At 41.5% G+C, this 25,689-nt stretch overlaps 1 protein-coding gene across 10 annotated transcripts in view; it reads left to right on the plus strand.

The window, feature by feature from the left end:
- Positions 1–15,784, plus strand: part of pcdh7b (protocadherin 7b) — a 123,997-nt gene extending 108,213 nt beyond the window's left edge. For 4 of the 10 annotated variants that reach the window (XM_085399548.1, XM_085399530.1, XM_085399557.1 and 1 more), the window contains one exon: positions 11,307–15,784. In XM_085399548.1, the coding sequence (XP_085255674.1) occupies positions 11,307–11,779 (473 nt within the window). In that variant the 3' untranslated portion in view covers positions 11,780–15,784. Of the gene's footprint in view, positions 1–10,020; positions 10,040–11,096; positions 11,202–11,306 lie in introns of all 10 variants that reach the window. The other 6 variants (XM_085399586.1, XM_085399594.1, XM_085399563.1 and 3 more) reach the window with 5 other exon arrangements.
- The last annotated feature ends 9,905 nt before the right edge of the window (positions 15,785–25,689 follow it).

Consider the following 25,689-nt stretch of genomic DNA (forward strand, 5'->3'; position numbering starts at 1 on the left):
GAGCTGAGAGGCTAAACTGTTTCTATCATGCAATATATGTGACCATTTACCCAGTTCAGCTGAAAAAACTGCCTTTGTCCTTCTGTAATGATAGCGTTTCTATCCCACATCCAACAATTTAGACAGTAGATGTTCACTAGTGGCTGCCCACCTGTCTGTACTTCATCTGCCTGTGAAATGATTGTCTTTCTTGCTATCTTTCTATCTCATGCACTCTCTTTATTTTGATAGGGGATCCATTTGGTTTAAATTGACTCATTTTGTCAGTGGGAATCGGAGCAGAGAATCTGAAGAGGGAGAAACAGCCAAGGCTGCTTTGATCCCTCTGACAGGCAGCGTGAAAAGTGCATTTCATAAAGGATGTTCGCCTGTGATGAGCCCGCCAGAGTGACAAATTGGGCCCCTGGTGCTTTAAATAATACACTATGTATGGCTCCAGCTGTGGCACTATGTTCTATATTGCTAAACTGGCCAGTTAAAAGGGGTGTGCTTTGCGAGTTGAAGGCAGGGCATCGGTAGTAATTTAAATCCAGAGCAAGTTTCACTTCCGCTCTGAGCCTTTTCTTGTTCACCACTGTGACGCGTCCAAATGTTAACGTGTCACATGCATTCACGTCTAGATTTGGAGATGCAGGGACGGAAAGCAACTTTTAAGCGATGACTAAGAAGAACCTTGTTGTCTCCCTGTGGCACTTATTGCTGAAAAGACATGTGGTGATGAAAGTTTAAAACGTGGTGTGCCACTGTTACAGACACTCCCCTCAGCTGGTGACGCAGAAGCACCGGATAGAAATGCCTGGATTGACGCTTTGCTTCTTCCTCCTGAATAATTTGCTCCAACATGCAAAACCTCTAGGGAGAAGACACGGGTACTGCACACGCAGCTTTCCAGCTGTGCGTGGGGTAATATATGTTACATTTCAAATGAGAAAAAAAGTCACAAAGAAAAATATCACACAGACATATGCTGTGCTGACGACAGGTGTCACTGTGCCTCATTCATCTTAACCAGTGATGTCAAACTCATTTTACATCGTGGGCCACATACAGCCCACTTTGATCTAAAATGGGCCAGAAACTCCCCTTCTCTGTTCGTCTAAAGAAGTCTAGTTACACATGGAATCCTTGAGATATCTTAATATAAGAAAAAGTAGTGCAGATTCAGTGTTTTCTACAAGATAACAAAATGTGCTGTACTTAATGAAAGAAATCTGTCAGCTCGACTCCTAAATTGTAAGAAATAAACCTGTAAAATTACAAAAAAAGTGTAGCCATGTGTGCAATGCATAGTGTGCAGTGGTTACACAGTGTTATTTTATTTTTAAATGCATCACCTAATTACTCTGGTGTAGCATGAATGGGCAAGTGGGAGGTCTTTATCAGTAAAGATAAGGTGTTAAAAATTTTAAGAATACAGTTAAAAGTCCAAAATTTCCAATAATGCTGTTCAATGGGGCTCGATTGCTGTCTTTATTGGACCAATTGTGGCCTCCGGGCCATGTTTGGCATCTCTGATCAAAACTCTTTGTTTGCCTCTTGTATCATACAGATATTCACATGCAACAGATACAGACTGTCAACCAACCCCACCATCTCTCCTCTTCTCTGGATGCACTCCATAATGGAGGAATCATCAGTGAAAATCTGGAGGTGGTTTGACCCACAGTTGAGTCTCGAGTCAAAAGATAGATTGCGAATAAGGCAGGCGACAGCACGGTGCCTCACTGCAGAAGCAAATCCAATATATTGCTCCAGAAGGGAACAAACTGTGGCCTATCTGCGAGATAGTCTATAATCCAGGACACCTTGGCGTTATCAGGCTGTATCGCTGTGAGCTTCAGCCCGAGCAAGAGTAGCTGGAGAGTGTTTAAGGCACTCAAGAAATCAAAGCTCTCCATTCCCACTGAGCTCTTCTGTTGAAATAAGTGACTTTTTGTCAGTGCACGGTACATCTGGATACGTTTTGTACATATAAGCAGTATGCAGAAGTGGCTTATTAGGACCTTTTCACTGGATGTCTGCCATAGTCTGGGATGAGGCCTTAATGCTGTCACTGAGGCTTTCGCTTTCATTCTTGAACACTCAAACACTGCGGGAGGTTTTGCACAGCAGAGAACCTATTTGCTGACTGGCACATCCTTTTAGCACTTTCATCAGGGGCTGCACTCTGCACAGCCATTTGTTGCAGTTTGTTTTTTAACCTTCCCAGTAGGTGTTCTGCCTGTTCTGCGGGGGAAATTCTCCGAAATCTGTCTGATCGCTTATTTGGTTTCCCAGGTCATTAAAGTGTAAGACTATGTCTTGTAGCATTACTACATTCACATATCCTTAAAAATAAAAGTCGAACTAGAGGGAAAGGATAAGTAGCCAAAACGACATACAACGAGATCCCATGGGACACAGCAACAGGTGTCCCAACCAATCAGATCATTATCACATCATTTTCTAACCTTTGTTATAAAGTAGATTTTGAATCTGCTATTAGTTTAACGTGCACAGTATTCACCGCCCGCTCAGAATTGCACTCGCTAATAGGCTCGGCTTTCCAAAAAAAGGAAAAAAGAAAGAAAGCCAACTTTTAATCCTCCTTAAATCAGCAGAACCTGGTCAGCTCTGTTTCCCTTCAGAGTTTTTTAGGTAGAACACAGAAGTCCATCATGTTTTCAGGACCTGCTGAAACACCGAAAACAAATCCCTCTGGGAAACACAGGCCCCAGATAATTTGCCTTTCCTGCCCCGGAGTGGAGCTCACTTTGCCTGTTTATGAGCCTACATGGTGAAAAACTGAAAGCCTGTCCCTTTAGGTCAGCATAATTACACCCTCCACATTTCCACCACTAGCTTTCCATTAAGGTGGTGACTCACCATGCCCGGCTCACTCTGGCCTAGAATGTGCTAGCAGCTGAGAGCTAATTACCACACACAGGATGACAAGAGTGGTAGATAGTAGGTGTTATTTGGCTGACTCACAAGCTAACTAGCTCGCCTGCTGCTGCTAACTACTTATTACAAGTGGAGCCTTTGTTTTAGACATTTCGTGCGGAGATTACTTATCTGGGCTTTTTTTTTTCTTTCGGTCTTTTGTTATTTAAAATAGGGTCGTTTATTTTTTTAAATAAAGATGACGCAATGCATGAACACAATCTGAGATATGTGGGTCACACGGAATCTTTCTAGCAAACGGGATGAATAATTCTGACGTGCACGCGTCCTCGCCACGTGGTAAGATATTGTACTTTCTCTTAAAGAACGTGCGCTGAACATGAAATGTGTTCTTTTTAAACCGTATCAGAGAACTATATAGATTTTTTTTTCTCAAATGTCCCCATCTTCTGAGCAACAGCCTGCTTATAGTGTGTAGCTCTTTCTCCATGTGGACCTACAGTACGTCCATGAAATCCTATGACTTAGATGTTTTTTTTAATAGTACAGTCACTAAAAAAAAGCACAAATCACAGAGTTTTCTTTTTTCTTCTTCTTTTTTTTATTTTAGGGAGGATTTAATTGAAATTGTATTTTGACAAATAACCATTTAATGGTGTAAAACAGGCTATTGTGTGAGTGTGTCTGGGAGTGTGCGATAAGAGTAACAGTGGAGGGGAAGCAATGACACTTCTTTTTCTAAAGACTGGAGAGAGAGAGAGAGAGAGAGAGAGAGAAGGGGCGGCTGGGATGGAGTGTGTGAGAGAGAGAGAGAGAGAGAGAGAGGGGGGATAATTTATAGGAATAGTAAGGAAAAAAAACTGAAGGAAAACACACATTTTTAACTTATTTAAACCCTCGCTAACACTCTCGCAGCTGCCTAGTGAGCTCTTGCCATTTTGTACACCGATGTGCGTTCTTGTGTCCGCCCTGTTAGGTGACGTAGCACGCTAGTCTTCTCATTTTAGGTATAACCCGAAACGCTTCTGTGAAGTTTGCTACGGCGGGAAAGAAACCGCCAGCGCCTGTGTGAGCGCGCTGCCGAGTTGTTGTTTTATCGGTGGCTAGCATGTGCTGCATGTGTTCACCATAGCAGAGCGGCTAATTCTAATCCTCACACGGGGCTTCCAGAGTGTTCTGTGTGAGCTCAGAGTAGCATGCTGGGCAAAATGGTGGTAATACTTTATTATATATCGTAATTGGGTGTTTTTCAAGCGGAAACAAACTGCGTATAAGAATGTGTTGAGTCGCAGCTTGTAAAGGTGATTATAACTGCTGCACTGCTAATATGAAGCCCGATGAGAAAATCGCCTTTTTGTAAGATTCTGGGTGTGCTGGGCGTAGCTTGGAAGCGTTTTTGAGTTGTTTCAGTAGACTTCAGTGTGTGTGTGTGTGTGTGTGTGTGTAAATGGCAGGAAGCCAGCATCATCAGTCTTATTAGGAGCGTGGATGAGTCACTCGCCTCCTCTCCTCGCCACATCATCTTGCAGTCGCTCTCCTTATAGATAGTTGGGTCAGAAGTGCACAGATGACACAGTTTGTTGTGTCTACATTTATGTATGTGGCTTTTACCTGAGAGAGAGAGCGAATATGCTCCCAGCCAAACATGACAACCACCTGCTGTACAAAGAGCCTGCGCTCGTATGCGCACTTGCACACAAGTCTGCGTGATCGCAAGATGAATGAGGGAGCGTGACAGGCTGGGACGCTTTATTTATGGGGGTCTTTGGCTTTGAGTGCTGAGTGTTCAAATGGGCCGAGAGAGGCAGAGACCCAGGGAGGGAGAACATGTGCAGAGGGTAGGGGGAGAGCGCGAGGCTGCATTTGATAATTGGCTGAGAGATCGTCACCAGAATGAAATTATGCTAGTTAATCTCTCCTGAATTAATTACCTCAGGAGCAAGCCACAGTACATTCATTATTGCGGAAAGAGTATTGACCCTGCTGAAAGAGAAAAGCAGTCCATATCATACCCATAATGCCTACTTGCGGCGTTATTGTAGTGCTTGTTAGCGTATAGACTGCAGGCTGCAAACATGAAATGGAAATGAAAGCGGTGATATCTTCTACCTGTCTATACGGTGACCCAGAAAAAAGATCCTCCCATAAGTTCTCGATGGCTTTGTGTGCATATCTTTTCAAATGTTTACGACACTGTTAACCGCAGAGGTTAGGTATCTAGGGAAATGAGGAAAAGGGAGGCCACAGCTCACTGCGAAACCTGATCAGAGCTTTATGCTCATGTCTGAATGTTTTCTCTCCCCTCTTACTGTCAGGTTTTCCTCCAGCTTGTCTTGCACCTCTCAAGGCAAGGTTTTGGTGGTGGTGAGGCAGAGGGTGATCCAGAATATTCCTTTAGTTGCTCTTCCCAGGTAGTAAATACTTCAAGAGGCACAGGGAGCTGCAGAATACACCTGCTGCCACATTCAACAGCTTTCCTCCAACCGGCCTACGAGCAGCACGGCTAAGGCAGAAAGATGTCGGTTATGAAGAAAAAGGCCACATGTGGGTCAAGTAGGCTCAGGAAGAGTGCCTGATTTGCATAAAAGTACTAATAACACTACTAATAACACTAATAGTCATTTGTAGAATGGTAATTACAGGATGGGAAATTTGTTATTTTATGCTCTTTCGATCCAAGCGGCCTCCCACTTGCAGGATTTTAACTGGGGGGTTAGATGCCACTGAGAGGGGTGAGAAAAAAAAACAAAAAGAAGTATCCGCTGTTGATGTTAATGCGGTCAATTAATGCCGCTGCCGCCGGCGGCGCACACCACGTCTCGGGTTCTCAAAGGTCATTACTCCCCAGGACTTCCCTTTTTGTTCTCGTTTTCCCCTGCGCCGCTGCTTATCTTCCATCCCTCCTTAATTGTCTGGCAAACATCTCAGCAAGAGAAAGACAAATATCGCTTTTTCCTGTGGATATTGTTCTGTCTGAACTCGCCGTCGCCGCGTTAATAATTTAGCACCTATTCCTTTTTCTCGCCGCGCCTCTCTCCCAGGAACATTTCCTCCCTCACCTTATTTTCTCCTTTTAGACCCTTCTCCCTCTTTCTTCTCTTTCTTTTTTTCTTTCCTTCTTTTTTTGCTCTCCATTTCCTCTCTTTTACCCCCTAACCTCCTTCTCTAACCCACCTTTGGTTGGATTATATCTGCAGCTAGGGCTGTCTACCCATCTGCCTTTGATGCTGAGGACCTCTCAGCTTCAAGGCAGTGCCACAGGGGCCCTGCAAAAAAAAAAGTGAGACCGCCAAACACGGAGAGACTCGCTCTGTGCCATAATTAGTCGGCAAGTTTTCAGCTAATTAAACGGGACCCTATTAGAGGCGCGAACGAGTAGAAAGAGGGAAACAAGAAAGACGACTGCTGAGCAACTGTGGGGGGAACGCTAGCACTCTTTGGTGTTGTTGTTTTTTTTAATGCTTGATCCCTAACTCGGGCTCATTTGTTCCACTTTTTCTTGTCTCCTCGTACCCCTTCACACTTGTCCCCCCTTCTTTTTTTTGCATTTTTCCTCACAGACACCAGAGCGTTTCCAAAAGCTGCTCCAACGACACCCGGCAACGTACGTCGTCACTGTGCGCCGTGATTGCAAAAATAGAAAAGTCGATACAGGGAGGGCCTTTCACCAGGGCTGCAGGGCAATCACATGTCCGTTTCTAGGCTAGACTCTGCTCTCACACACAGACACCTTCTTCAAGGCCCTGAAATCTTTCTCTTATCTCTTGTCTTAATCGAGAAATTGAAATCATGTGGACGGGCGTAAATGGCATTTGGGAGGTCATAGCCTTCCTTTTTTGCCTTCTTAATAAAGGAGAGTGAGACAGAAGCACATTAGGTTGAGTTAGAAGAGAGGTGAGTGGCGCCTTGCATCTGGCTGCACACAGGACCTCATTGTTTAGAGGAATAATCCGAAGCTTGAAACGGGCTAAATTAAGGCTTTGGATTGATGAGTTAATGTGCGCTTGCTAGAACAGACATGGAGTGGCATACCAGGAACTATTTACACTAGACCACATATTCTGTTTTATTCTTCTGGCCTTTCTTTATCCTCCTGCGATCTCCCCCCCTTTCCTGTCTTTGCTAATGTCCTCAATTCTTCCTCATCTCCCCCTTGTCTCCCCTACTCTCTTCTCCTCTGAACTGCTCTCTTTGGCAGTGTGTTTGGCCTGTGACGGCCCAGAGGCAGCCATGCTGTCTTCTCCAGTCAGTCTGCTGTTTTTCCTTCTCCCATGCCCCGACCCTGCTATACTCAGCACACACACAAACACACACTCTCTATCACTCTCCTTTATTCTCTTTCTGCCTGTCCTTCGCTCTCTACATCATCCCTGTCTGCGTCTTCTCCCTCATGCCCTTCGCCTCCTTTTTCCGCTCCGACCCCTATCTGCTATCCAGCCAAGTGCAATGTCTGTCAAAGACACAGAGTAGACACACATACAAAGAGAAAAAGAAGAAAAAAATGCGTGCAGGCGCATCATCTCTATTTTATTTCCTCATTTTCCCTCCATCCCTTGCTTTGGCTTTTTGCGTTGAATCTGCTGGCCAGAAATGAGAAAGCCTCAGAGATTGTTGCAGAAAAAAAAGTGACCATCACATGAACTCGCTGACACGCTGTAGTGAAAACACGCAATACGCTACTCTGACATAAACAAAACAGAACAAATTTTAATCTGTAAAGTGTGTGCAAATGCCCGGACAGTCTGGCGCTCTGTTTTTTTTCTCTTTTTTTCTTTTTTTTTTTACTACCACTGCAACATCTTAGCAAGCGCTAAAGACACCGCATCAAATCGCTACTGTACCCAAGCAGCGTAGGCTCTTTGAAATACCCAAAGTGTAAGCTAGTCAGCTGATAGGGGTGGCTGACTAAAGAAAAGCCGCAGCTCGACGATTGGTGCAGCCGCTGGCCCACTTTCAGCCTGCTTCTTTTTTCCCTGCACAGCTGAAGGAGGTCTTCTTTTTATACCCCTTAAAAATGTGCGCGCAGCATGGGGCACTGACATCTCAGAGCGTCGCTTGTACTGAGGCATCTCGGCACTTTTGTTCCTCTTCTGGCTCTTGTCAATCCCCGAGTCATTATCGGCACTCCTCCCTTCATCCTTCAGAAGCCTCCTTTTGAGCGAATGTAAGTCGTGGCCATTATTAGCAGACCAGCCTCCACTCGGCTGAAAGTTCTTGTCTTCCAGCCATGTAGAGAGTGGGCATCCACACTAGTTTTCTAGCTCTGGATCCCCATATAAAAAAGCAACAACAATAAAATAAAAGGTCTGAGCCCTAGGGATGTGACCCAGGATGGAGAGGCCTCCTTGTTTGGCTCTCAGTGTCGCAGTAGGCTTTTTTAACACGCCAGATCTGACCCACTTGCATTGTGTCGTATGGTGGTCAGCAAGCGTGGGTGCGGAGGACGTTTGCGAATATTGTAGCAAAAAGCCAGCGACTCTGCTGTGTGGGCTCAAGGGCTTTTCCTTTGAAGATATTCTATACGACCTCATTTCTGAATTGGCTCTTGAAAGGGCCCCGTGTGTGTGTATGGAAAGCAGCACAGCGCGTCCTCTCCATTGAAACAAACTGGCAATAATTACACTATTTTATTTTTCAGCTTTCATTGTTCAGATTTACATCCTTAAGATTTCGAGTGAGTAGGAATCGAGCGGCCCAGCGTGGGCTCATAAGTGGGAAAATGAAGGAATAATGTTTCTGTCTCTTCTCGGTAAGATAAACAATCAACGTGATGCTAGATTTCATTTAGCACGGCCTCAGCCAGCAGGTGGAGGAACTACTCTCAGCTGAACCCGGCTCCGGCGCACTTATTTGTCCAAAGCTAAAGGACAGATGGATTTAAATGGTTTCATATTGATGGTCCAACCTCTGGGGGAGGTCACGCTCGTGAAGGGAGAAAGAGAGAAGAAGAAGGGAAAAAAAAGTATTTTTGCTTTGATGTAGCAGCCCAATTCATTAGCTCAGTCGGAAATGTCTTCATTTTTAGCAAGCCTGCAGAGTCAATGGACCATAGCTAGAAAATCAGCCTCCTTACAGTGTGCACAACACACTGAGCACTGGCTAACTACCTCAGCATCTCACTGCGCAGGGCGGCAGAGACGGTGCTGCTGAAGGTTGACTGCTTACCCACGAGAGCTGGAGGTAGCGAGTGGTCTTCCCTGCCCTGCTGTTTTTTTGTTTTTTTTGTGGAGTAGTTTGCCTGAATGTGAGTGAGGTGAGAATCCAGTTGGATGAGCATTCAGGAGCAGGGCCACGAAACGGGCCCCGAGAGAGCTGCTGTGCATTGTGGGTAGCTTAATGGCTCAATCCTATGTGTAAATGAGCGAGACAATCAGTACTTGGTGTCCACTTATCTCCTTGATAGCTGTGAGGCAGGGAAAAGGAAGGAAGGGAGGGAGGAAGAAAACACGGTGCCGATCTGAAGCAAAGGTTATCATTTGCATCACACATCAGCCGCCATTAACTGTGATTGCGCTCGCATCTATTTCACTTATTTTCCACGCCATTCTTCTAATTTCTTTAGCTGTTTACAAGTCATTAGGCGCGAATACTTGTATTGTGAGCCCTCAGACGTGGAAAAATAACCCAAAGATTTGTTTTATTTGGTTATTTGAGTTTCTTATTGCCGAGCGGTGCTTACGCCCCTGAGGCTTTGTCTATATATTGACTAGCATTACACAGTTGACGCCGACATGAAAACAGACCGCAAACAGATCTTTAACAAAGATAAGCTTCCGAGAGCGTAGGAATGGCACTCTTGAAGTCCTATCAGATGCTTTGCTGTGAGGCAAATTTCATAGTGGAACAAGTGATTTGTTTGATGAGGCGAAAACCAAATCAGCAGGACTTTAGAAGACCCTCATTTCTGTGTTATCTGTCTCCCCTTTCTTTGCTGTCCTTGTCTCGGCTGCATTCTGTCCTCAGTCATGTGTCTGCTCTGCATAAAACTTTTTTGTGCCGCTGTCAGCGTGTCTTTTAGTTACAGTTTGAAGGCTGCTCAAGGTTTCTCTTGCAGTACATATAATATATATATATATATATAAACTGCGTGACATAAAGGCATAACGATTGATTTCAAATTTTTTTTGTCTTTTACAGGAGAAAAAGAGCATTAAAAGTAAGCCATGGTCCAAACTCTTTTATTTTTCATTTCTGTTGTTGTTTTTCTTAAAGGTAAAGGCATGCTTGGCTTGGTTTGCACTCACCAACGCTTTTGCTTGATTTTTGGGTTTCCATACTTTCCATCAGGTCATGAATAAAAAGACATTAACACAGCATCTCTATAACACCGGCACTTGTGTTACCTTTGGCACTGTGTAGCGTCTAAGCATTCGGGATCCTCCTTTTCTTCCTTCCTTACGGTTTTGGTCTCATATTGAACCAATTCATTAGCTCTGCTTTGCATTTGGGTTAATATACTTCACAGAGTCTGACAGTAGCTATTGACAGAAGGATATCTGTCCAACCTGTTGTCCTGATTTAGCACTGTAAGCACATAATTTGCTTTCTACAATAATGCAGTAGACGTGGTTAATCTGAGGCCAGCGCCCTGCTAGGCAATTTGTTAAGACTCCTATTACGGAATTTAAGAGGATATCAGAGTGCTTGAGCCACGCAAAGCTATTAAGCTACTTAGATCAGAGCATGATTGCCGTCTGCCAATCACCAAAATAAGAAAACAGGCTCTTGTCGGTGCTCTCTTCTCCCAAAAATCCTCAGCCGCACGATTATTAGAGACACACCCAAGCACACTCCCACACAGAGCAGGCTTAATTTTGTATCTTTAAACACACCGAAAGTGTAAACTGACCTCTTCTCTTCTATCTTCATCACTGGTCCCCTCTCCTCCCTTCCCCTCTCCTCCCTTCCCCTCTCAGCACAAGCGCGTTTTGAAGCATGACATTATTTCAACTCTGATTCACGCCACAGTTTTTTTTTTTTTTGTTTGGGGCTGTTGTCGTACCAGTGGAGTCTTCTCTGTTTTTTTTTGGTTTTACTTTTTTCTGTCATGTGGTATGGGTTCTGCATGAAAACGAGAACAACCTCTCTCCGTAAAAGCCTTATTGGACTCACTAGGGATGAAAAATTGGAACTCAGATTAGCTGTGGAAGTGGGTGCCTGGCAACCATCGTGACCAGTTTCTATTGTTTTCTACCTTCTTCATTAACATTCAGATGTGTTGATGACCTCATTAGGGAAAAGTTACAGATTCACGCATCGAATGAAGGAATTCATGACAGCCCAATCATGTAACACATACCACAAACAAACACTTAGTGGTAGGAGAGTGTGTCATTACCATCGTTAGTTTTATCATTAAATAGCCCACTTTAGCAAAACAAGCAGCGTCACTTACTTTTGGTTTTCTCTTCTGCTTCTTCTAGACTCCCGGCCCTTGCCTGACGTAGCCATGACTGGCAAGTGCACGCGGGAATGTGACGAGTATGGCCACTCGGACTCCTGCTGGATGCCTGTGCGCACGTCGCCCGAGCGACGGCCATCCAAGTCAACCACCACCCCCCAACAACCAAAGCTTTCTACTTTCATGAGCGGCAACGGCAGCGGCAGCAGCAGCGCCGAGCAGCCCGGCAGCCAAGAGACCCTCGCCATGGCCGCCATGGCCAACGGAGACCCCACCGCTGCTCACATGATGGGTGACCGCAATCGCAACCTGCTCAACAAGAAGATGGCCTCCTCCTCCTCCTCCTATGAGGCCTTCGGCTCGCCTCCCTATGGCTCGCCAGGAGCCGGGGAGGAGGTGCTGGGCCACCCCACCGAGGAGATCCCCCTTGCACCTACCGGGGAGTACAAGCCCACAACATGTGGTACTCTGACGCGACGGGAGGTGTATCTGTGAGCTGGAAGAGCTCCTCGTGTGTCACAACGTGTGGCATTCAAACACAACAATAAGCATAGCTGCTTACCCACCACCATTACAGCTTTAGAAGCTTTTAGCCACACTTTCTCCAAAGACTTTTTTGCGACAGCTTCTTAATGAAAAATCCCTGTGGATATATAAACATAGTCACCGTTTTTTTAAAGTGCTAATTCTGGCCATTAACTGGACGAAAGGAGGAGGAGGAAGAACTGCTGAGGGCACTGATTCAACTCTCTCTGAGGTTGTTCTACTGGCGAGTCGGGCTCTTAGGACACAGTCTGCTGCCTGACAGTCAGTCTGTACAGTAATCAGCTCATTTTACATATACAGTGCATGCATGCATTAACCCCTGTTCTCATTAAGGGCCCCATTCCCTGAAGTTGACGCTATACAAAAGAGCCCACATCGTTTTTTTCTGTTTGTGTTTTTTCTAGAAACAAAGCTGTACATGTAAACTATTTTGACTTTACAGTGTGTCTGGATATGCCCTTTTTTTTTAAATTTCAAAGAACAGTGTCTGGACATGATGTTTTGTGGCTGAAGTAATATACTGGACAAATTCATGGTCTCATGGTGTAACACGGACCACGGATTCTGTCATCTTTACTGTTTGTGATAAACGTTGCAGACCAAAAGTCAACCGCTTTCGAATCTTATAAGGAGGGGAAAGACTAAGCTTTAAATACTCGTTCCTCTCCCGATGTGGGAATTCGTGGATGGAAATGGGAGCCAATGCAGTTTGCTGCAGTAACCCCCATGGTTTGACTACAACCCTACTGATAGACTGACAAACTTTCAGTGACTGACTCTAAACTACCAGTGTGCACGCTCTCTACAGGAGTCACTCGTTGTACATAAACATCAGCTCATAGCAACAGCGCTAACCGCTCTCATTCCCTTTTGTCTCGCTACCTTTCCTCAGTCTCTCGTTCTTTGTCTTTGATTGGCGAGATTGAGACCCGAACCTTCCTAATAAATGCAAGATCTTACAGCCATCGTCTACAACCGCATTGGCTAGAGCAGCATGTGTGTCCACAATTGTACATTTCGGATCACCTTAGTGGGATGCTAGTATTTATACCAAGTTGTGATACTTACCCTGTTTTTCTCAAACACACACATGCAGACACACACATACAGAAAAGGCAGATTCATTTAACTGAGGCCGCTGGCGCTGCTATACTGACTCATTGAAAATCCTGGGTAAGCACAGTGTGTGGCATGAGATTAAAATTGTCAAGGTTCAATGGAAACTGTATGTGTGTACGGGCCAGATATGCAGTATATAGTGTGTTTGTATAGGCCACTGTAGATGTACACCAATAATAGGCTGGGGGGAGGGGGGAAGCATACACATGGCCTAGTTGGTCCTAAAAACAGCTGCAAGTACAGCTTTTTCTAAAAACTGTTATTTTCTTTTTTGTTGTTGTTGTTGTTGTTGTTGTGTGATAGGACTGAGCAATAAATATCATAATGCACATGTGACCAACAAGCATCAACTTCTCTTTCTCTTCTTCTCAAGCCTTCGAGGTGACATTAACCCACAAGTGGCTGTCTAAGACCTGTTCTACCAGTAGTACATGCCGCTTCCCTTAGTACACAGCGAAGGCTCTTTGGGCATGAATGTAAGAATCAGCTCAATGGAGAACAATCAAAACGCAACTTCTGAATGAGCAGATTCCTGAAGGGTTTTGGATTACAGGCTGAAAAATTTGGTGTTACAGTTAAAACCAAAAGCTTCGTAAGTAATACGAAGCATTCCCTTTTTTCTTTTTCTTTTATAACACGCAGACACAAAACAGAGAGAACTTTGCTGTAAGTACACGAAGAACTATTCTTTTTTTTAAAAATGAAGGTTTGAGTTTGAACGATAAGAATGTGATGTCTCAACAAAACATCCATTACACCCACAGAGCTGATGCTTTATGACCAGTTAAACAGACACATAACAATGTTGAGATGTTGTGCCTCCCTGTCTCCAGTGACTTTTTTTTTTCTTTGCAGCTACAGAGGTGCAAAATCTCATGACTGTAATAAAGCAAAAGATGCAATGGAACTTTTTGTATGTTAGCAAAACCCCTTTGGTTTGACCGGAGATGCTTTTTCTTGCATTTCCGGTAATCTATAGTCTGTAAGTACTACTCGTTGTTTGAAAGAAAGTGCTCCTATACTTATCAACTGTATACATAAATACTTACTTTTTACTGCACGTTTAATGGGAACTTACTTCACTTACTGAGAAGGAAGAAGAAAAAAAACTGTAAAACAAAATGTACAAAAAAAATGTTATCCCTGTAAACACAGAAATTCATCGTTTTTGCTTTTGTTATACCTAAAAACACGAGTTACGTAGGACAACTTAGTACATCGATTTGGACTATGCTGTGGATTTATTTTACCCCCTCCATGCATTTTTCATGCTTAATTTTCATTATTGTTTCACCTCGTGCTACAACAAAAACCCATATCTTTCATATGTTTTCTTTTTCATCAACTTTTTACCTGAAGCTTTTGATTGCTTTTTTTAAAAAATACTCCTTTTTTATTTGATTTTTTTAAACTCACAGATATTGTTTCACAATAACAGTCAAAAGCCGTGAAAATGATCATCAGTATACTATGTGTTTTTTCTTTACCTGGTGCCACTTTGTATATTTAGAGTGAAAAAAAAAGAAAAAAAAGGGAAAAAAAAAGAAACATACAAAAAAAAAAAAAAAAACTAGAGTGAATGCAAATATGCAATTGTGCCTTTTTATACCAATCGGTATGATTAAATGTTGGTTTGGAATGGTGCATAAACAATTACGTTGACATGCAACACAAAAATAGATGGGGTGGCATTTAAGGACTGAAATACATTTGCATATCTTAGATGAAATCCCATGATGTCAAAGGCTTGTTGAAGGACGACCAGTCAAATGTCAGTGAGCCTGTAGGTCTAATAGTCAAACGGCTATTGCTCTTTGGGTTCAATTACCTTGTTGAAATATCCATTCCTAGCTTAGTGCATTACCGAATGAGTGCGGGTACATTCAAAAGTTGCTTGTTGGTAGAAATAATAACGATATAATGGATTTTTTTGTCGTGTTCCACTCATGTACATGTGTGACATCCGAGGTCAAGTAACCTTCTTTGTGCATGAAACAAGCTCTAGGACTGATTTTAGAAGCTTAGCAGGATAGAGAGCAGGAAAAAGAAATTAAAAAAAAATGCTTGGAGACATTTGACTGCTCAGAGTTGAGGGAGCCTAGAGATAAAAATGCTAATGTGACGGTTTACTAGGAATGGAAGTGTGGAGGGGAAAAGCTGCAAGGTAGAGTGGCTGACAGAACACACACCTCAGGATGTGCCATGCAACACAACACTCGTACAGAAAGATTTACAGTGTATGCATATCAGCAGATGATGAAACCCTGTCCTACAACTAAGCACGGTACAGGGTTCGCTATGGTGTTGCAAGGTGATGCCTTGCATTTCGAGATCAGATAAAATGAAAACAAAGTCTCTGTAGAGCAAGTGTCTGAAAAAGAAGCAGCAATGAAAGCAGAAGCACAGTCAACACCATATAATCTTTGAGTGGTGATAGACTGTTTTTATTTGGGGTAGTGGTACAAAAATCTGGACAATAGCAGGTGGGATTTATGTTGAAATTCTCTTTGTTGCTACCTGAGGTATGTGTTCAGTCTGTGCTCTGTTCTATACGTATAGCATTCACAATGTGTAATGAGATTTGTAATATTAACCATTACTATTTGTCCTGCGACTTGGATGTTGATATAGAAATCAAGGAACAAATTTATCATCGTTTAATATGAGTCACTATGCACGCAGCTTAGCTGAACATGGCAAAGTGTATTGAACGCAAGTCCACTTCTATTTATGAGATATTTTACATAATTTAATTTGCTTTTGTACAGGTTTGTGTAAATAAATTGCTTGTCATTTTTGTCTCTGCAGAAATTAAAATATAACATGGTAAAACAACACCTGTCTTTGAAGAGTTTTTAATTCCATTTTTTTTTAATGTGTATGTTTAAAAAAATTACAAAACTTTGATCATTTAATTGCTAATTCTACAATTACTATTTTTTGTCCAATGCTAGATGAATTGTAACCTTGTAAAGGTAGCTATTGCTAATGTGTTAGCAAACTGTTGCACATAACAGTGGCAGTGTCTAATAATCTGTCTATACTAAATATCTTACAGTTTTGTTTTGCTTTTCTAAACTTACATTTTTAGTCTTGACCATGAGGTAAGCAAATTACTTATCACAACTTATCTTTATATAAAACAAAATGTTTATTTATGTATTTATTGTGGCTGAAAAATGAAATTAGTCGACACGACATCCAAAACATTAACATGACTAACTCCACAGAGATCAAGTTCATTGCAGAATAAGGTAATGATTCTTTGTTAGTTTGACTCTGTTTGCAACACTTACATTACACATTTGATCCAGTTGTAACAAAATTCATGCAGCTTAAATTTATGAGAACATTTTAAATGGATTACAAAATAGTTTTGAGGATTGCTCTATTAAATATTCTAAACACGATCTTGTAAATTTGCATCCTCCAAAGAAGAATAACATTAATTTGTCAAATTGAGTTTGGAAGCTTTGTCTGTTATTCTTTTCCATAAAAATGCGATTTAAAAAAAGGAAATATACTAAGCTTTGCAACTCTTCTTATTATAATTACACTTTCTATGTTTGATCAATTCGTAATTAATTATACTTTGCTTTATAAAGAACTTTTAAAAGTTCACGTGACTGAATAGGATAAAATTAACATCTTTTCACATCTTTGAAATTGAGCATTTTCACATTGATATTTTTTCTGCACAATAATGTCAGGTCCCTTTTAATTTTTCACAGGTAAAATATTGCTGAATTTCCAGCCATGAGAAACATTTTTGTCCTTGTCTAACAATAGAATCTGCAATCAAAGTCTGCAGTGCAAACAGTTTCAAAGCAATTCAATGAATGTTTCATTTTACATAATTGTATATATATCTTTATTGTAATGTTTCACATTTTAATTTTTCTCGGTAGCTGTAACTGATTACTATTACTGATATTTTAGAAATCAATTACATAACGTTATCTCATTAACATGAACTAGTCATCACTATGGATAGTATTATATTCATATATAGTTTAGTATAGGTTTCCAATCTTGCCTTTGTGTCTGGGTTGATATATGAGGCGATTACAGTCTAGGTAATTAGAGATCCATTCTAATCCTTTCCCTACGCTCTGATTAACAGCCTGCTGCAGCCTCTCCTACACACTCAAACTGCTAATGGCATCTTTATATAGAACTACAATGCAGTGTTCAATAACATGGAGAAAGTCCCCCCCCCCCTTTAGCTGTCATAGAGACATAAGAGAACATACAATGAAAACATGACTGTAGAGTTGTGTCGTAAATATTGGACAGGAGAAAAACATAGTTCTTCCACAAAGCCGAGGAGTTTGTTTATGTTTGTTTATGTGCGACAATTATCTTTTTCTCCATGTTTGTCTTCAAAAGATGCCACTTCTAAGAAATACTAGGATTCAGTCATGTTGATATGCAAATTGTCTCACTCATTTTCTTGTTCTCTCTGACAAAAAAAAATGAAAATTTGAATTGCCTTGCATGGGATGAACAGCGGGTAGTATTAATTTTTCTGTTGAGACAGGGGGAAATTAATACAAATTAGAATGAAACTGAATGTAATTAATGTTTAGGCAATGCATACCAATGAATTGTTTTGAGATTTATTTTTAATGAATAAAAACAGTGACTGAATATTATGAATACTATAAATAAGAACAAGAGACATTGTGCAAAAATGCCTGACATCACTGGATGGCAGGAGACAGCAGCAATACAGTCAAATGTGAAACAGATTATCTCATCGTTGGTGTTAAATTTGCATATCTATCTATCTATCTATCTATCTATCTATCTATCTATCTATCTATCTATCTATCTATCTATCTATCTATCTATCTATCGTAGAGATGCCTCGGGTCCTATTTTACTTCTACCTATATGCATGGCCTTTCAGTACACCAACAGATACCAGTAGGTAGTTTGAACATGAAAATCTTGGAAATATTACTACTGGGTGTCAGTGCCAAATGGATACTTAATTTACATCAGAAATCCACAAGAAACTGAGATTTGCAACTTTTAGTACTTTTAGTGCTGAAGTCATGCGCTAGAGCTGCTACCTTTGAAATCGTTCTATCAAAGTCTTGACTTGCAAAGCTTTGAAACTAATGGTGCAATCACCATGATGGACCAATACAGAGCAGCAGCCAAATTCTGACATAAAAAGATCGGTCCTAACCTGACCATTATTTGGGTTGGCTGTGGCTCAGGAGGGCACATACTAATCTTAAGGGTGGTGGTTTGATCCCTGTCTGCTCCAGTCTTCTTGCCAAATATCCTTGGTTAAGATACCGACCCCACCCAAGTTGCTCTCTGATACATTCATCTGAGTTTGAATGTTAGACAGAAATCACTTATGTAGAAAAGCTTAGAGAAAATGCTTGTATGAATGGGTGAATGAGGCAAGTTATATAAAGGGCTTTGAGTGCTCAGCTGGAATTGAAAAGCACTACATAAGAACCAGCCCGTTTACCATTTACCTCCATTCACTGCTTGAATCAGAAATTAGTACTTGCATTCCATTGTCAAAGCATATTAAAGGGGTAAGTGAATTTCAAGTGTTTGTTTACTTGCTGTGCTCATTTTACAAATTTCAAAAATGACATGGCAGAGATGATGGAAAAGATGGATGACATGTGGACAGATCCCTACAAAGCAGGGGACAGAATATAGAAGTGTGTCAAAACATTATGTTAAGCATTATGCTACAGTAATTTGGGGCCTTTAAGATTTGTTTAAACTATTCTTTTCCAGGGTGTATATTGTACAACTTCCATTTTTATTGACATTTTATTCTGCTTAATCCACACAGGGTCAAAAGTATACGTACAGGCCCCCTAATACTTGGTTAAATATCCAATAGGAAGTTGTACATGGGCCACTCAACACTTTTGGTGCCCATCAACAAGATTCTGGCATAATTCTGGCTTGATATTTAACTACTCTTCTTGGCAGAATTGGTAGAGTTCAATTAAGTTTATTGGTTTCCAGGCACAAAGCCGGCTTTTAAGCATAGTTCATAAATTTTCATGGCCATTCCAGAAGCTTAATGTTAGTCTGATACATCCATTCCAAAACCAGTTTGGATGTATTGATCACTGTCCTGTTGTGTCCAAATTTTTGGACACAGCTGGGTAGTTGTTGATTTCAGGTGAAATTCAAGAAATTGGAGGTAAATCTATTTAATTATTCTATCCACTTAGTGCAATGTACCAGGATCAGAGGCAGCAAAACAACCCAGATCATGACGCTACCACCATCGGGCTTTGCTGTTGGTACAGTGTTCTTAGGCTTGAAAGCTCCAACTTTACTCTTCTGAAGATAACTTTTGTAATTGTGGCCAAATAGCTCAATCTTTGTCTCATCTAACCATAAAACCTGCCTCCAGAATCGATTAAAACTGGTTTCACTGTGCACAATGATACTGGTGTTCCAGCAGTTTACAGTTCATGGCAGGCCTTGAGCCTTCTCGGATCCTGGGATTCCTGAATATGCTAACTAACTTCTTCTCATCTAAGGGTGACCATTTCAGTCTTCTTCCAGACCTTGGCAAAGTGTTGACACATCACAAAAAACGTGTACTTATGTTGTTTGAGCTGATGATCCTGTGGACTAAGCTTAAAAGCCAGGAATCTGTGTAGATTAGAGAAAATCCGAAATAAAGTCCAACTTTTGCATTTGTTTTATTAAGATGTTTGCAGTATAATCCTTATATCCTGGATATAGGACAGTACCAAGAAATCAAAAATACCATGACTTTCATGCCCATGATGACTGCATTTAATATTTGTATTTCTGTAAAGTTGTACAAAGACACATGGATTATTGTAGGGTCTTTACCCTGGGCCAAGGACAAGGCCAAAACACAAGATTGAAAATATTGCTCATATAACTAAAGCACATCAAAACAAAAATCTACAGTCTTTCTAATTGGGATGTACAGTATAGGCTGTCTTTGTGATTATATTATAAAGCAGAGCACTGCAATAGCTTCACAAGCACCTGATTATTTTTTCGTTGCAACAACAAAACATCCATATGCATACAAATTTGCGAATAAGTCTGGAAATACAGTGACCTCCGACAGGCTTCACTGGGCGAGCACAAGGCCTCACCAAGCCGCAGGTGAGGCCTCGATAGTAATCGGGCATTCGCCTGAATTGAAGGTCCACACTGCAGCGGTGTCGTGTTCAACCAGCCTATGAGGACAGATAGTGTGGAACCAGCAGGCAGATAAAACTACAGGCACCGGAGGATAAGAAAGGGTACGTCCTTAGCATACTGCAGGGCAAAAGAATAATAGAGAAAATATATGGTAAAAGACACTATTCCCCACACTCAAATATGTAAAGCTAATTAATGAAATCATTGATCACTTCTCCAACCTCAAACATGAGGTATGCCATTTAAATAGAAATTTCAATCCCATTTATGCTCGCTGGTGCGAATTAACGACCTAAAATCACATCAGCGAGGGGAATTCAACCATAAACCTTTGAGGAAGCTATTTGATATCCACAATTTATGACTTTTTTATTGTCTTAAAATTTTATTTTTCCCGGGCAACCACGGGAAATGGCATCTAAGGAATAGCAGTTAGGGCTTTGTTAAAATGATTTCTGTTTCATATTTATTTTATGAATGCGCAGAGGGATTGAGGGCAAACTTTTTTTATGTGTTGTGGATGGAACAATAAACAAGTTCATAAGGAAACTCCTGCAATAACTTTGATTTAATTGTGATCACATAAATTCTATCGCTGTTTATTTTGCTAGCGATCATATCCCTGAGGATGATGTCATTACAGTTAATTTTGTTGCTTTCACAGCAGAGATGGACACACACGCGGTAAGTGCTTCAGCCTGTGAGCACACTTAATCTGCTTGAAGTCAATGTTTTCTGAAAGAAATGTATTAATATGAGTAAATTTATGGCCAATCACATACATTTCTATAAAGTGCAATATGGTAGGCTTATTTGTATTGCCTCAAATGTTGTTCAAGCCATAATTCAATTTAATTTTATTTATGTAGCGCATCACAACATTTGCCTCTGGGCACTTTATATTGAAGGTAAAGACCCTGCAATAATACATAGAACAATCCCAACAGTCAGATGACACCCTTTGAGCAAGCACTTGGTGACAGTGGGATGAAAAAACACTCCTTTAGCAGGAAGAAACCTCCAGCAGAACCATGCTCAGGGATGGGAGGCCGTCAGAACTGACTAGTTGGAGGTGATGGGAGGCAGACATGACAAAACACACACTGTGGAAGACAGCCAGAGATTAATAATAACTAATGATTAAATCCAGAGTGCTGCATGAAGAGGTGAGAGAAGAAGAAACATTCATTGCATCATGGGAAGTTTCTAGCATCCTTGGCCAATTGCAGTGTAACCTAGGAAGGATTCAGGGTCACCTGATCCAGATGTAACTATAAGCTTTATTTAAAATGTAAGTTTTAAGCTTAATCTTAAAACCAGAGAGAGTGTCTGCCTCCCAATCCCAAACTGGGAGCTGGTTCCACAGAAGAGGGACCTGAAAGCTGAAGGCTCTGCCTCCCATTCTACTTTTAAATATTATAGGAACCACAAGTAAGCCTGCAGTCTGAGACCGTGTGTGTGTGCCACAATACGTAAAGCCACAATTCACTTCCGTGAAAGATCCTTTTTCAGGTGCCTCAGGGCTTTAGCTGTAGCTGAACTACAGTAGATGTTGACATTTGATTTCAAGATGCACATTCCTGTGAGTCCTGATTTAGAGTATTTAGATCTGGGCACTGTGGGTGATCCTTAACATGATCTCTGGCTCAGTTTGGCACACAAGTGTATTTGCTTACTGCAGAAGTTTTAAGTCCATGTAAGTGTTTGGATCTGGACTTCCAGGGAGCAATGTCAACAAACCAGCAGAACTTGAAGCACTGTAGAGGTGCAGAGTGAGATGACCTTATTTTGATTTTTATCAGCATCTTGGAAACTCCTTTAACACTTTTACCTCAAACATTAACAGCAAACTTGGAGAAAAACAGATGCTGTAAAGATTGCATTTTCTATGAAATAATATCTTAACCTAACCACTAATAGAAGTGGTGTTTTAAATCTTGGACTCAAATGTCCATATCCTGGGTTTTGTATGCCCACTGCTATCCCCAATAAACTATAACACCTGCAGTTCTTGTGTGATGCTGATATACGATGCTCTTGAAAAATGTTACCTGGTAACAGAAGCTCTGGATATCAGAGCATTGAAAAAAAAACAGTAAGTACACTGACAGGGAGGAGGTATGACTGATATAATACCAGTGTGCGGAGTCAAAGGAGCTTGCAAAGAAAAGCGTCTGGACTTCTTTAAGTTGCTTGAAGTCGTTTCACCTCTCATCCGAGAAGCTTCTTCAGTTCTAAGGTCAAATGGTGGAGAGTCCCAGATATAAACCTAGTGGGAGTATCCCCCCAAAGAGGGACAAAAGGACCCCCTGATGATCCTCGATTGCCTGAGCCAAGGTGTGAAACTGGGTGTGGGTCCCAATCAGCCAGGGTTTTGGGTGAGCTCATTGTGAAACCTGGCCCCACCTTATCATGCGAATTCCTGAGGTCAGATGGCCCAGGATGTGAGTGGGCGTTAAGGAGTCTGGGGAGGGATCTCAAAACCAAGTCCAGACGCTTTTCTTTGCAAGCTCCTTTGACTACGATGACCTGGATGACTGAGAACCTTCACAGACACCAGTGTGTTGAGGTCTCCAGTTATCATCCGCGAGACTCCCTGTGACCTTTGCTGTCACACATTCTGCACAGTGACCTGCAGCCAAAAAAGCCATTCATGTGAAGTCCCTCTACGGATATGAGGTATTGATGCAACGCGTTGTGAGGCCAAAAATAAAAAAAATAAAATCTGCAGTGGAACAGGCACATGCACTCACACTCATTAATCACACACCAGTTGTTAGTTGAATGCACACAAATTTATATGTGCTAGATTTATGTGGCAGAAGCAATTTGACAAAAATCCATACAGGTCTTAGTAGTTGGAGCTGCCCAGTGATTAATGAGAACTACTTACATAACAGAAAGTGAGCGGGGAGACAGAGCTGGAGAAGGCAGAGAAATGACAAATAGATGGAAGTATAGATGGGGGGAAAAAGATTGAGAAAAAAAGACGACTAGTTGATTGAGTATCCAACACCCGAACCCCTCCATCCAGACTTTATGCTCTAAAAATTAGGCCTTGACATAAGATGAACACATTTTGGTTTTTTTTGTTTTTTTTTTATTGCAGCCAAAGTCTTACTAGGAAGTTGGTGAGATTTTGAAAACAACTGCTTTTTAATATCTATCTATCTATCTATCTATCTATCTATCTATCTATATATATATATATATATATATATATATATATATATATATATATATATTCTGAAGTCATTCTAAGGTCAAGTTTACCAGCCACACACAGGCCCGTTTACTGGCAGACCTGTTGAATAGAACCTGTCTGACCAAGTAAAGCAGACTAGAAGATCTTTAGAAGCAGCACATCATGCCACCATCTAATGAAACTCTAGAGCTGCTGAGAAACAAGTCACTGATATCTATCAGTCCTGAAAGGGTTACAAAGTGAACCTCAAGCAGCAAACAACAGGAATAGCTCAGTAGGTAGAGTGGTGACTCTGTGATCGGAAGGTCGGTGGTTCGAATCCACTAAACGACTACACTGAGATACCACTGTGCAAGGTACTGTCCCTGCACACTGCTTCCCGGGTGCCCAGTGGTTCCCCACAGCTTCACTGAGTAAATGGGTTAAATGCAGAGAGGAATTTCCCCACGGGGATCAATAAAGTATACATAACTGTTGTTATTATTATTATTAAACCAACCATGTTCTCTCCCCCCCACAAGTCAAGGACCATGTCACGTTTCATTTCACTGCGTGTTACACTTGTATATCTATGCATGTGACGAATAAAGAACCTTGAACCTTCAACAGTAAGAAAGAAAGAAAAATCACATCTGTGGTTTGGATAGCTTTTCCCCCCTTAATAAATCAAATAATAATAATAATTGAACAGCTTTTCGTAATTACTCAGGTTATCTTTTTCTAATATTAACATTTGTTTCACAATCTGAAACATGTGAGTGTAACAAATATGCAACCTTCTGCCCAAAAAACTTAAGAAATCAGGAAGGCAGCAAATACTTTCGTTTGGATGAAAAACCAGAACACGAGTTCGACCTTTAGTCAAAGAGCATTAATAATGAAAACATACAATACTCACACTCTGGGGAAAGGCCACTATGTAGAAATGTTCATTTATGGCAGACTTTGTGACGAGGATCATCTTTGACATATGAATCATGGGGAGATATTATGCAAAATTAGCCTCGATGATAACGCATACTGCTTACACTTTGGCAGCAGGAATCATATCTTGTCTAGAATTTTACGCGTTGCCATTGCACACAGTGTTGCAGACTCTCAAATTAAAACACTTCACTTCTGCCGCCGCAGTTAGCCTCTGCTGAAGTCTAACAAAAAAGCAAAGTGCCCCGGAAGATATGAGCACTTGAACCTGCCGTCAAACCGGTGACATGAAATCCACAGCTGTTCTTGTTCTTTAACTTTTTGTTTTGATTTCCCTTCTTCTTCCTTTTATTTTTCCCCAATTCCCTGTCTGCAGGCTTCTTGTGTATTCCCTTCACATGCTCTAGTTTTTGCATTAACAGAAGCCAGAGGGAAGGAATGAGTGAGAAAGAAAAAGGAAGAGGAAAAAAGAGAGAGGCGCGTGGATGGAGAGCTGGATTTTCTTCTTGCCTCGTGCTGTTAGCATGCAGAGGGCATCAGCCATGAAAATGCAATGGATTTCTTTTTCTAAGAGAATGATCTTAGTGATCTCATTATTTCCCATGTGGACAAATGTATAATGGAGCAGTTGTATGTGCAGGGCCAGAGGGCACACATGTGAGAGTGCCCTGCTTATGCGCCTAAAGAGCCTTCTAGCTCAAGAATGAACCCAGTCTTAAGTGTTTCTGCTGTCTGTCTGTCTGTTTAACTCCTTTGTCTCTCTTAGTCACCCTTTGAGGCCAAATCACGAATATAGCGGTTGACTCAGGAGTGATTTTATTGACCTTACAGTATGAGTGTAGGTGTGTGTATGTCTGTCTGCATGTGAGTGTGAATGCCTGACTCACCCTGTGGCTCGAGGCCAGAGTGCAGCACAGCTATATTCCATTTTGACACTTTGATAGACACCAAGCCATTTCCATCCCACTGTGCCCTGCTAGCTCTGTCACTCTGCTGCACTTCTCATTACTGTTAAACTAAAAGAAATGACTGGGTAGGTAAAAGGATTGTCAAAATGCGAAGCATAGAAAGAGAGCTGTTTGTAAAAGTCATAAACCACACTGTATGCCTTTTATTGTTATTATTATTAGTTAGCTGTGTGTGAACATCAACAATACACCAAATAACCTTCCAGTAAAAGAACCATAAATCACTCTCCCCATTAGAGCCATTTACTATAGTAACTGTTGTGGAGTTGTCAATTTGAATAGGATCCAGTCACACAGGCATAAAAAAGTGGTTGGCAACCTCCTGGCAACCACTGGTTTGTGCAGCACTGTACGTATCTTTGCGACTAATTTCAGCAACTCCTGCAGCAACTATCTAATCAAGTGGAAGATGCACATTTTAGCAACTTCCCTAGTGACGAGAGTTTGTCAGGGTGTTGCTG

The sequence above is a fragment of the Rhamphochromis longiceps genome, linkage group LG3, assembly GCF_057381845.1.
Source record: "Rhamphochromis longiceps isolate RC_006_pf linkage group LG3, R_longiceps_female_GT1.1, whole genome shotgun sequence".
Classification (NCBI taxonomy): Eukaryota; Metazoa; Chordata; class Actinopteri; order Cichliformes; family Cichlidae; genus Rhamphochromis; species Rhamphochromis longiceps.